The 12488-nt window shown below is 40.7% G+C and overlaps 1 protein-coding gene across 1 annotated transcript in view; it reads left to right on the top strand.

Moving 5' to 3' along the window:
* Positions 1 to 12488, top strand: part of PTPN13 (protein tyrosine phosphatase non-receptor type 13) — a 100101-nt gene that overhangs the window by 70700 nt on the left and 16913 nt on the right. Inside the window, exons 21-31 of the mRNA XM_067297415.1 lie at positions 975 to 1082; positions 1830 to 1961; positions 2353 to 2819; positions 3911 to 4054; positions 6131 to 6224; positions 7077 to 7162; positions 8029 to 8191; positions 9337 to 9551; positions 9654 to 9752; positions 11420 to 11781; positions 12116 to 12290. Coding sequence (XP_067153516.1) covers positions 975 to 1082; positions 1830 to 1961; positions 2353 to 2819; positions 3911 to 4054; positions 6131 to 6224; positions 7077 to 7162; positions 8029 to 8191; positions 9337 to 9551; positions 9654 to 9752; positions 11420 to 11781; positions 12116 to 12290 — 2045 coding nt within the window. The remainder of the gene's footprint in view (positions 1 to 974; positions 1083 to 1829; positions 1962 to 2352; positions 2820 to 3910; positions 4055 to 6130; positions 6225 to 7076; positions 7163 to 8028; positions 8192 to 9336; positions 9552 to 9653; positions 9753 to 11419; positions 11782 to 12115; positions 12291 to 12488) is intronic.

The raw sequence follows: 12488 nt of genomic DNA, 5'->3' as shown, positions 1-12488 counted from the left end.
TGTATGGAACACTAATTTGAGGTTAAAAAGAACCTGGAAGACAAGATATTTGGATTCCATTCCTTTTTTCTACTGCTAACTTTTTTTCATAAACCCACACAATTTTTCCTTGTATGAGTAATGAATAATTTGATATCAGTTCCACTGTAGGGAGGCTCTTTGAAATGTCCTTTAGGAAATTGTTGTGTCACTCAGAATAGAACTATTGTCTAAATCTAAATAGGGAGAAAAGCCTACAAGATCAAAATATTTATCGTTGACCCTACACGGTATCTTAGCCTTAACCAAAGATGAAAGAAATTCACATGCACCCTTTTTTTATTCCACACACAATCCATGTTACTTTGCTGGTTCAACTTGAGTAAAGAAGTACTGACTTGTTCAATTTTTATTATTACTATTATTTTTAATCATGGTCATCCTTCCCAGATATACCTGGTAGAATTTGCAGAAATAGACTGGAAGCCTCAGATGCAAAGACAAGTGTTTTACATTTTTAATACAGAAAATTGGGTTTGTAAAACTGTGTTCTTAAAGCCAAGGTCAGACATTTAAGTGAAACATCTAACAACAGAGAAAAACAATTTTTTTCTGTAAGCGAAAATACATTTCATCTGGTCAGTGAATTTACGTATAATATCATATGTTTGTGTGTGTGTTTCTGTTGTCACTGTCGTCATCTTTAGCCTTTGCTGGAGATTTGCAGAAGGCAGCTAGACAAAGCCTGATTTGCATAAAAAAAATAAGAATACAATAAAACTTGATCAAAATAAACTCTTCAAATCACTTCTGTGCCTTAAATCTTTATTTACCATTTACTTTCAGGTGGATTTCTTTAAGATGTTTAGTTTTCTTTTACTTTACATTTATTAGACCAACTAAATTTTTGTCTGATTTGAAATAGAGTTGTGTACTACGTTAAGTTAAAGACTGATGACTGACATATTCGCGTACTTTGGCTCTCTTTTTAATAGGCTTTCAAATAATTGGTGGAGAGAAGACAGGGAAACTTGATCTGGGAATTTTTATTCATTCAGTTATTCCTGGAGGGCCAGCTGATTTGGAAGGATCTCTAAAACCAGGTGAATAGTGTAAATAAGGAGAGGTGTATACATGAAAGGAAAGAATGAACATTTTCTTAGTGCCGTTTTCATCTATGGCTGTGGGTGTCACTTACAAATACCAACCTTTAGTTACCTTCTTGATAACTTTTGAAAACTGGTGATACTTCTTTGTTAAACACTATGAAAATAAAAGTTTTTGTTTGAATTAAAGTAAAAAAAATCAAAGTTTGAAGGAATAGAAGATTAAAATTACCTACAAAGAAAAGGTATTATTTGCTGTTATCTCTTGACAGATGCTTTGAAATTTCAATTTTCAAACCTCCATAACCATACTTTGGTTTTTTAAAAAGTGAACCTAATCCCGGCACAGGTAATGCCTAAGACTGCTATAACACAAAGAGGATTTTCATTTTGTTTAGTAAATGTGTTTGTTTTAGTCTGTGCCGTAGACTGAACTGTACATTGTTTATTTCACTTCTTGATTTTTCCTTTTGTATTTTCTTTTTGTAAGTCAGAAGAGAAGGTAGAAGTGGGTGACAAAAGTCAGGAAAAATATTGTAATATGGAGAAGCTTGGCAGGTTTAAGAAGAAGAAATATTTATAATCTTCTTTTTTTTAATTATTAGGGTTCCTTTTTCTAGCATCAGTAATTTTTAATCTGTACATTGTGCAGAGATTTTCGGACTTACACTTTCACATATCCTCACTGAAGGTTGAAAATGTAAATGCTGTATTGTTGTTTTCTGAACAAACCTTTTTGTGCAGGACACCGACTAATATCTGTGAATAGCACGAGTCTGGAGGGTGTCAGCCACCATGCAGCATTAGAAATTTTAGAGAATGCGCCTGAAGATGTGACGCTTGTCATCTCTCAGCCCAAGGACAAGCTATCCAAAGGTATGGAGAGAAATATTCCTTACGTTACTGTTAAAGATGTGTTCTTTGAGTTTGAGTGCTCTGCCTTCTCTAACGCCTTTTGTAAAGCACTTGCTTTGTTTCCTGTGAAGCATTTATCACAACTGAGTTAGCCTTAAAACACCGCACTGAACTTTAGTCACTTCTGTAAGCAATCCCAGCTAATATCTGCTTGAAACTGTGTTCTGAGAATGAACTAAGTGTGTTACAGGAAACTTCAGTGAGGACGTGCTGGTTGCACCTTATCTGGAAAGTGTTCCGCATGATTCGAACTGATAATCCTTATGCGGTGGTTTAAAGAGCTGACGAATTTGTCCTACAGCAGATAAGGTGTTAGCATTTACTGTTGACTGTCTTGTCTCCTGGTTTGCAGCATCGTCTAACCCTGCGCACCTCACTAATGGGACAAGAGGTTATTTAAGGAGGCCATCATCAGTGCAGGACAATGAGGCAGAGTCCTCTTCAGAAGAGCACAGCCGGTCACGGGGTCACCAGAGGCCCGTCTCAGGGAGTTTGTCTGGCCTGTCGGGAGGCAAGCGGGACGGAAGCATGAGCTCCCAGGACTCCAGGACTGAGAGTGCCAGCCTGTCTCAGAGCCAGACAGCTGGCTTCTTTGGCAAACGTGCAAGTGGTAGAGCCCAGCAGGATCCTCAGCATTACAGTGATTCCCTGTCTGGGCTTTCTAAAGCCAATGAGAAGAGAAGATCCTCGTCTGACAGTACCCGAGCAAAAACTAAAAGGCCTGGGGTGGTGGAATCTGTGGAATATTCTGACCGAGGGGATTCTGACATGGATGAAGCAACATATTCCAGCAGTCAGGAGCAACAGGCAGCTAAAAAGGCATAGTGTATTTCATATGAACATTTCCCATCAGTATTACACTGATAGTGAAAGAGCTGGCTGTCAGTGTGAATAAGATGAAGGGGGTGGGAGGGAGGGAGGGAAGATCAGCCTAGCCAGCACCTTATCCTTTGAATTGCAAATGCACTGAGTACTACTGTTTGGTACAAGTTTTCAAAACCTAGTGCTTCTGGTCCTTGAAATGAGGAAAACATACAGCTTTGAACTACAAAAGAATTGAAATGGCCATGTGAAATGGCAATAATCTGCTCACAAGAATCAAGTCATGCTCTATGTTTTTCTCCTAAATTGATCATTTTGCCCAAAAGTAAATGGAGAAAAACCATGCCTGTAGTTTCAAAGAACTTCAAAAGGCTGCATGAAACGAGTCCTGAATGAGATGCTTCCAGCTTAAGAACCTCATGACATGGACATGTCTTACTACAGGCAGGTTCTGCCCGGGGATGCATGTGTAGTGCTCATGTTGATTCTGTAAAAAATCTGCGTTCAAGTCTGTATGCTTGTCCAAGGTGGTCATAATCTAATGACCATCTCTACAGATAAATTTCTTTGCCTTTTCATGTCTTCTGGGATTAATCTAATACCTGTAAAACTACACTTGTCAGGTGAATTTCGCAGTCGGTCATGCTCTGAGCAGAGCCAGCTTGCTGCTTCACCTTTCCAAAAGTACACTGTGCAAAGCACTGCAAATTCATTCCTAACTCGTAGTGATCCCTCCTTTCAGCTGATGGAGATCATTCACTGAAATTCTTGCAGCTCCAGCAAATGAATCCAACAGACTCTGGGTTTTCAGTATTATGGATTCTTTGTTTCATGACCAGGTGCACTGGACTGTAAAGACTTGGTCACTGAAGGCCAAGCATATTCCTGGGCTAAACCTGTTCAGCTGCAGCAGTGGAAGAGTTAAAGTAATGAATCTTATGAATCTTTCTTACTAATTAGTACTCTCCCATATGGACTCCTTTTGGTTGCATCTAACTCAAACACACCCTTTAGGGTCTTAACTATAAACTTCTAACAGAAAATCCTTTTCTTTTTTTCTTTTCTGTTGCTTTTTCTTTTTTGTAAAGGAATCTTCTTCAGCAAATACAGCAAGCAAAACAAATTCTAAAAAGATTACTGCAACACTTCTTAAACCTGGAGATATCTTTGAGGTTGAACTAGCCAAAAAAGATAACGGCTTGGGAATAAGTGTCACGGTACTGTTTGACAAGGTTTTTAGATGTTTTCTCTTTTTCTCTACTCCCAGCAACCTGTTAAATTGCTAAACTACAAGGAAGCAAAGTATTTTATGGAGCCGCTGTTCAATGTGTAGTTTTACTGTTATATAATCAATCTTACAAAAGCTGAAAAATATCAATAGAAATCCCTTTTCTTGTCATCTCCCCTCCGAGTAACCCTTTTTGTTTGTTGATTTACCGTGGAGCCCCGCAGAAGCTACTTTGCGAGTACAAATAGGAAGACAGTCTTTGTCCCGTGCCACCTAATAACGATAGGTGGCACATTTGCAAGGGAGTAGCACGAAGAAATAAGACCTTTACTGATAGGCATCGTAGGCAGTGGTGTGGGAAGCCTTACCTAAGAGTATCCGTGCAGTTCCACAAATGCCTTGTTCTGTGTTCTCCCCCTGCTGGTTATAAAGCAGAAAACAAAAAAACTTACTTCTATCCAAATGAGACCCGATTGACACCGCCTTCTTGCAAGGCTATTGCACTAGGAGACAAAAATGTATTTTTAATGGACTAATTTCTCATCAGGTTATAAAATTTTGAAGGTAGTTTGCATTTGGGCCTACTATACTGTAAAGTAGCACTTTATGGGCAAAGTGAATGCTTTTTATCTGAGACACATAGGTTTTTCACTGCTCTTGTTCTTATTTTATGTTCAAAAAAAGATTTGGGTATTTTAATACTCGAAGTTTATCTCTGTTGATCTGATTGATCACCAAACTACACAGTAACTTGGAAAAATAACATAAATTATGACAACAATGAGCAGTTGTTAACTGTAGTTCAGAGCCGGTGGGTTTCACTGTTTATCCCTAAAACCAAGTCAGCCTTTTCCCCAGTGTGGCCATGTGGATAGGAGCACAGGCGGCCTGTAACCTCTCAAGCCTAAGAGGAACAAAATGAAACTCTGTTCTTTTAACATCCCAGTCTATCCAAAGTCATATTGCCTTGTCCCGTCAGACAAAATGTTTTCTGTATAGCAGAGGAAGTAGGCAAAGCATTTGCAATATTTGATAAGAAGTAAATTTAGACTACAGAAATCTTGGGTCCATAGACTGGGTCATTGCCCTGTTACCTATTGTAAATAATACATTGGCAATAAGAAAAGTTTACTTAGAAGAATTTAAAAAAATGTATTGATAATGTTTTGGAGCAGAGCTCATAATCTCAGATGGCTGGAGGCATAATGATGCAGGAGGAGGTAGTTGTTGAACAGCAGCAAGCCTGCTGCATGCATACATCAGCTTTGTAGAAAATGTTAGAAAATGCCAACCATTGCAGAGACTTCCCGTAAAGGATGACCAAGTGGTATTTTCATTGTGCTTTCCTTTTTCAGCCTCCTCCACTCTGACCCTTGCATTGCCATCCTGTACAGTGATGAAAAGAAGAGGTGTACAATTAGCTCTGTGTTCTAAGTTTTCACATGTAATACAGTGTGCTTTGGAAGCGCACGTTAACGCGTTGTTGGGCTCCCTCTTCCCTCCAAGTTTATGGAGAAGCACCAGTAGTGCAGTGGTAGCTGTCTGTGAGCCAGAAAAGCTAAGACCCTCCAAAAGCAATGCCATTTGAGCTTGGTTTTTTCAGCTCAGACCTTCAAACTTCTATGATCTGAGAGAAAGCAGCACTCCTTAGTTTCATGTTACATCAGAGAGGGCGAATTGGAGTAGGACGCTGCATGGGTATGCATCTTCTGCTGTGGCTCCTGATGCATGCTCTGCTGCACACATCTCTGAGCTTTGATATGCATGCAAGCATGTGAATTCCAGTACAGTGTAAACATGTTCCTGTCCAAAGGACACTTGTTTGTTTTGGGGGCAGTTGCATCGTGATGTGTTGTGTTTTTACAGCCTTCCCGCCCCAGCTTTGTTTGTAATAAATCCCACAAATGTGAAAACATGCCATGTGTAACATTTTGTTTTGGACAGTTTGGCTGTTGCTTTTACATGCCAGTAACCAGAGTGCTTCCTGAGTGTAGCTTTTATAGTGTGTGCCACTGTGTTTAAGTGCTAAGCATTCTAGCTACAAAAAGGCTGACAAATCATATTTCTGCTCTCCATTTAGGGTGGTGTAAATACTAGCATAAGACATGGTGGTATTTATGTGAAAGCAATTATTCCCAAGGGAGCAGCTGAAGCGGATGGCAGAATAGAAAAAGGTATTATTTTAGTTCTTTTGGTGGGCATTCTTAACGTGAAAAACAGATGAGTGAATTCAGATAACTGTCTGTGGTGAACTAGAGGGATACACTGCGGCCTAGCAGCTAGAAACTCTGTTTGCCCCCTTTAACTTATTCCTGTGTCACTGGGAAGAAGAGCTGTTTCTCTGAGAAACTTCATTTGCCTGTGTTGCTTTAAATACTGTCTTGCTGAAGCGGAATGAAACAATAATGAGCAGTTCAAAGGGCTGTGGAACGCATTAATGGCCAATAAATGCTCAGTGCTGGAGACTTGATATCTAATTCTGCAGCTGAAGAAGAAAAAATATTAAAACAAAATATAGAACAACTGCAGAACCAACGGAAAACTGCTGAGATTTTGGAGGAAAAAATACTAAATACGTTGCAGGAATTTCTTTTTTTCTAGTGGTCTCTGTTAACGGAGAACACTTCTCAGTGCCAGCTGTGAAGAGAGAAGGGCTTTGTATTATTTGTGACCTTCTTGCTTGGTATGCTGGGTAACTTGATACAGAAAATGGAAGCAATTGCTATGGCTTTGCTTGTTTGTAAGGCAGCCCTCGTTCCTTAGTGAAGTGTGAATTCCCGGTATAGACTAAGATTTGTTTTTAGTAAAAATTCTGTGTTGGTTACTAGAACGTTGTTCTGATAGGGATCACCAGCTTTGACATGGAGTTGTCTCAAAACAGTTTAGTTATAAAATTCTGTTCTTTCCTCAGAGTATGAGGTGGTGGGAGAATTTCCTTCAGTAACCAAAAGTGTCTGTGTGCCATATAAGTTTTATAGAAGATGTTCTGCTTAATTTTTCCTCAGTTACTCGTCATTTATTTCTAGGTGACCGTGTGCTCTCAGTCAATGGGATTAGTTTGGAAGGTGCTACCCATAAGCAAGCTGTGGAGACACTGAGAAACACTGGGCAGGTAAGCAGTCGTTCTTTCTCCTCCTGTCTGTAGTAAACCACCTATTCATGAGTGAATTGAGGTAAAGGAAACTGAAGACTGGAATTGCCCGCAGTATCCTGGTTGGTTTAGGTGTGCTTTCTCAGACTCTTTGGCTTCTTGTGTCTTAGGTCTTGTTGCCCATCTTAGCCCAATTCTGGCTCTGTGTGGAGCAAGAGGGCTACACGCCATGCATTTTCTCCTTGACCCTGGGTTTCACAGGAGGGAAGCCCAGGCATATGGGTTGGAAAGCAGCTGTAGCATGCTCCAGTCAGGTCCTGAATCTGAACCACTGGGAAGACAAGGGTCTCCATATATGCAGCTGTGTTCACATGCTATGTGGTTGGCTTTGCTTGAGGCTCAGCCCTTTTGGGTGGCACTTGACTCTGCCAGTGGTATCTCTTCATTTGATAGTGCTGTTCATGGCTGCTACTTCGTATACAGAAATATGTATACACCTGAAAATAGCCAGTGAATGCACATATCCGGAGCTGCTAAGGACTAATGTCAGTGCACACTTTGTAAAATGATTTAAAATCTGTTCCCTATACCCATGTGAGAATGTCAATGTCTTTGACACTTCTTAACCCCTCACAGCCTTATCTGAAGAAAACCCTTTCTGACTCTGTGTTGGCAAATATCTCGCAAGTTGGTCTGTGTATTGTGGAACTTGTCACTCACAGCCCTTAAAATAATGAGCGAAATAAGGATGTGCGAGCGAGGGAGGTATCCATAAAGTTAGTTACCGTAGAATTAGGACCCTGACAGGTTAGAAGGAAGTGTGTACTCTAGACTATACCATCTCCATGACCAATGCCAGTTAACCGGAGAATGTTTCATTTCTTTAGGTGGTGCATCTGCTGTTGGAAAAAGGGCAGCTTTCAGTGGCCAAAGTTCATGCTCCAGTAACGCCACAGTGCACGCCTCCAAATCAGGTGGGACAGTGCGAGCCTCAGGAGAAACCAGCAACAAAAGCTACAAATGCCAAAGACTACAGCTTTGTCACTGCAGGTCAGATCATGTAGGAGAAATACCTGATCCTTTAAAGCATCTTCTAGATTTTGTAATTCTTCTCTTAGATACCTTCTCTAGAGTAGAAAAAACAACAGGAGACAGAGCTAGTAGAAATTTATACCACACTTCTGCACATAATGCAGTCTCTTTCCTTGTGCTGTTACATTTGTTTTGAAGGTTTCCTTTGATATTTCAGTAACTCAGTTCAGTGACTGTTAACTGTTTCCTCTTTCACTGTTCTTTGATGCTTCCCAATTTCTCCAGCCTTGCAGGTCAGGGCTGTAGCAAGGCTGCGGTAGGAGGTGCTGCTAGCTCTGGTACTGATAAGGAGAGTTGCCAAATGGAGGCTGAAATACTCACATATAGATGAGAGCTCTTCTAGGTCCCGCTGTTCCTGTCTAGATTGAGAGCGGATAAAAGACCTGGATGAGAGGAGGAACTATGGTTGGGGGGGACTGGAGAAGGGGGATGTGTCTAGCTGACTAGAAGTTGGCATCCTTCAGCTCCTGCTGTTGGAGACCTGTGAAAGGGGAGGGAAGCCTACCCGGACAGGGAAAGTGCTGCAGAAACCTTTTGGTGTTCCTGAATTTGCTAAGGTGGCCAAAACAACAGGTGAGCCCCAGAGGTGGCAGAGTGCTGCCCTCCCTGGTAGCAGCTCCTTTGCTTTACCTGTACGTGCTGCATTTGCTTTTCAGAGGGGCCATGCTGACTTACTGCTACCAGAGGAAAGGAGTGCCGTGCAAGGACAGTGCCTAGCTGTGAGATTTATGCTGTCTGCCAGATCCCTAAGTGAACTTCAGTTGCTGCTGTCACAAATGTATGATCAGTCACTCCACTCTCTGCTATAACAGGCTCCTTACAGACTTCCCAGAGAATAGTATTTTGGAGATACCTTGGCTTTCTGCATAGTGCAGGTGTTGTCAGGGGCAAGCCAGCACACTGAGATGCCACAATCAGCTTTTTGGCTAAGCCTGTTTAACTTGCATGGATCTTTTCGAAAATGTCTGTTTTCAGTAAATTGGAAGTAAGGGAAAACCTCATGAGGGAGAGTGTGTGTACTTTGATGTCCCAAGTCAGAGTCCAAGCTGCTTTGTTACAGACAGTGTGCTGTAGGAAATCATCTCTTACTGTTTCTTTTGCAGAGAACACATTTGAGGTCAGGTTGCTGAAGAACAGCTCAGGCCTCGGGTTCAGTTTCTGCCGTGAAGACAACCTTACCCCAGAGCAATTGGGCTCGACTATTGTGAGGGTGAAAAAGCTCTTCCCTGGGCAGCCCGCCGCAGAAAGCGGGCAAATAGAAATTGGGGATGTCATTCTGAAAGTGAACGGGGCATCGCTAAAGGGTTTATCCCAGCAGGTTTGTGCTCTCTGCTGTCTGTCTTAGTAGTGAAACTCATGCCATACAAATCCTGCAAGTCTTGGGGTCTGTGTCTAATACTGAATCTAACTGTGGCCATAGGAAGTCATCTCCGCTCTGAGAGGAACGTCTCCAGAAGTCTCTCTTCTCCTTTGTCGGCCACCACCTGGGATACTACCAGACATTGATCCTTCTTTGTTGGTAAGGTCTTTGGCATGTATTTTTTTTTAATTATTATTTGAAGGTTCGTTTATTTGGTCTGGTGGGTTAGTTAATGAAATGCAACTCGGGGTGGAAAGCTGGGGTGGGAAGGGGTGCTCGCAGGTGGTTCCTGTGGTAAATCCCTCAAGAGTGTCCAGCAGATTTTATAGAAATGTGAAAAGAAGTCAGTCTCAAATAGAAATTAGATTTTTCTGTAACATATGTAAGGAATTTTCCATCTGAACATGAGGAAAAACTTTTTCACTGTGAGGGTGACAGAGCACTGGAACAGGTTGCCCCGAGAGGTGGTGGAGTCTCCTTCTCTGGAGATATTCAAAACGTGCCTGGATGCAATCCTGTGCAATGTGCTCTAGGTGACCCTGCTTGAGCAGGGTGGTTGGACTAGATGATCTCCAGAGGTCCCTTCCAACCTCAGCGATTCTGTGATTCTGTAATTTTGTATAAAACACCAATTTATTTGGTCTTGCTGCATGTAAACCTTGAAAAAAGAATTGCCCTATTTACTTAGTGGAAATGAGAGATGTCCCAAAACACATTCTCAAAATGCTCCAGTAAATAAATTCAAAGATCAGAAGGCAATTTTAGGATATTGTAAAAAATGGCAATTTTATATGTGTGTGTGTGTGTGTGCATGTGTGTGTGTGTGTGTGTGTGTATATATATATTTCCTCAAAAGAGAATTGGGATAGAATTTAGAGAGGAGTTCAAGTCTGTAAAGCAGGGTTTCCATAATAAAGGGAAGAACATATAAAAGGTATGGAAAATAAAGTCTTCAACTTTTAAGTTATTTTAATTCAAGTTTTAAGCAGTAAAAACAGTTCAAGTATGATCACAGAAACTTGTATTTATAAATACAAACTTAAAATTAGAGCAAGAAAAGAAGGTACGCAACTGAATAAAACACTGATACAAATAATTAATCTTGTAATGAACGTGTTCATAGTGCGGAGTGATTTTCATAAAGTAGCAGATATATATAAATAAGCAAATGACGGTTTTTGTTTATAACAGTATTATGGATTGATGAATGCATGAACACAAGAATTTGACAAATAGAAGCATAAATGATGCTTTAGAACTTTGCGTTTGTTAACTGACACGTCATTCTTGGGTTTATGTGATTATTGACAAAACTGTCCTTGGTTCTAACTGAACTTAACAATTTGGCTGAACAGTCCCCAGTTTGTGTTAATTATGGTAGTTTTTGTTGTCTGATAAGCTTTTAGCTTAAGACTTTCCCTGCTTGTCTTCTGCGTGAGATTATTTTGACTTCAGCTACACCACAATCATCATCAGTGTATTCTGGCTGCAAGGGATTTCATGGTAATTGCTTAGGCGACAGCTGGGCAGAGTGTCAAGACATCTGTCAGCAGGCTTCCCAAGAGTAAAGCCAAGGGTATATTTGTTTTCCTTAGATGATTTTACAGTTGCTTAGCAGTATATATTTGAAAGTTCTGCACGCTTGTCTTGGCAAATTTGTCCCAAACTTGGTGAAACTGTGCTATGATGCATTCACCCAATCAAGACAACATCTAAGTGGAAGGAGCCATTGATTAATTGTTTTTAGTAATTTTATGCAGTCTTTGCAATTTTTTCCTACCATCAAAACTGGAGTTTGATGCATTAAATGTCCTTGTTCTCTGTAGACTCCCATCCATTCACCCCAACAAGTATTTCCAGATGTCAGCAAAGAAGTTACTGGTCCATCAAATGGAGAACAAGGTGACAGCTCAGATGAAAATGAAACTACTGATCAGAGCAAGAAAAGGCTAAAATCTCCCTCTAGGAGAGACAGCTACAGTGACAGCAGTGGAAGCGGTGATGAGGAGGTGATAGATTCTCCAGCACAGTTGGGCCCTGGCTGGAGTTCTGCCCTGTACCAAACCTCCGATGAAGCTATGACACAAGCACATAGCCAGTACGAGATGCACGGTGATCAGGAAGAGGCTGTTCATACCATCTTGTATTCTGCTCGGGAGACTCCTAGCAAATCAGAGTTTGAGGACAGGTATGCTGCTCCCAATGATCCTTGTAGTTTTGCAGAAGGTGTTTACAAAAACAGTTTTATTGGGCCTACTCATGGAAATACAAAGGGTTTTTTTATTTTACTTTTTTATTTCTATGTCAAGTCAATATTGGTTCATATATTTGTTTTTTGATGACAGCCACATTGTAAGAGCTGATCCTTCCCGGAGTTCTGATATACTGGTAGAAATACTGGAGTTTGTGCCTAAATACAAGCAAAATGAGTTGTTGAATTTTTGCGGAATTCTGTTTTAGTCATGGTGAAGGCTGTCCTGTAATACTAAAAGCATTCCAATGGTTTGCTTGTTTATTTGTAGCAATCTGCCACTGGATTTGCCACTGATCCCAACCTGTAGAACTGTTCCTGATGTTACCACGTCAGTTTTAATAAATGACTCATATGCTAGTCCCGTTCCTGAGCTGACTCCGCGCCTGGGAGGAATGGCTTCGTTATTCAGTCAATTGGAAAAAAACGCTGAAGAATATGAACCGGTAATTTCCTATTTCTGTCTTTCAGTAACATAAATGTACTTACTGTTGTGGCTGCCTGGAAGTAGTTTTAGACATGGTGTTGGGAGTAACTAAATAGAAGCTATGCATATTGATTTACAGATGGAATAATTGAAAGTTATGTTTGCACTAAACTGGGGGGAGGGAGTCTTGACAAACAGCATTCACATACTTTACAGT

This window comes from Apteryx mantelli, chromosome 5 (genome assembly GCF_036417845.1).
Source record: "Apteryx mantelli isolate bAptMan1 chromosome 5, bAptMan1.hap1, whole genome shotgun sequence".
NCBI classification, from domain to species: domain Eukaryota; kingdom Metazoa; phylum Chordata; class Aves; order Apterygiformes; family Apterygidae; genus Apteryx; species Apteryx mantelli.
The sequence above is the reverse complement of the archived record's forward strand: the minus strand, read 5'-3'. Positions and strand labels throughout refer to the sequence as shown.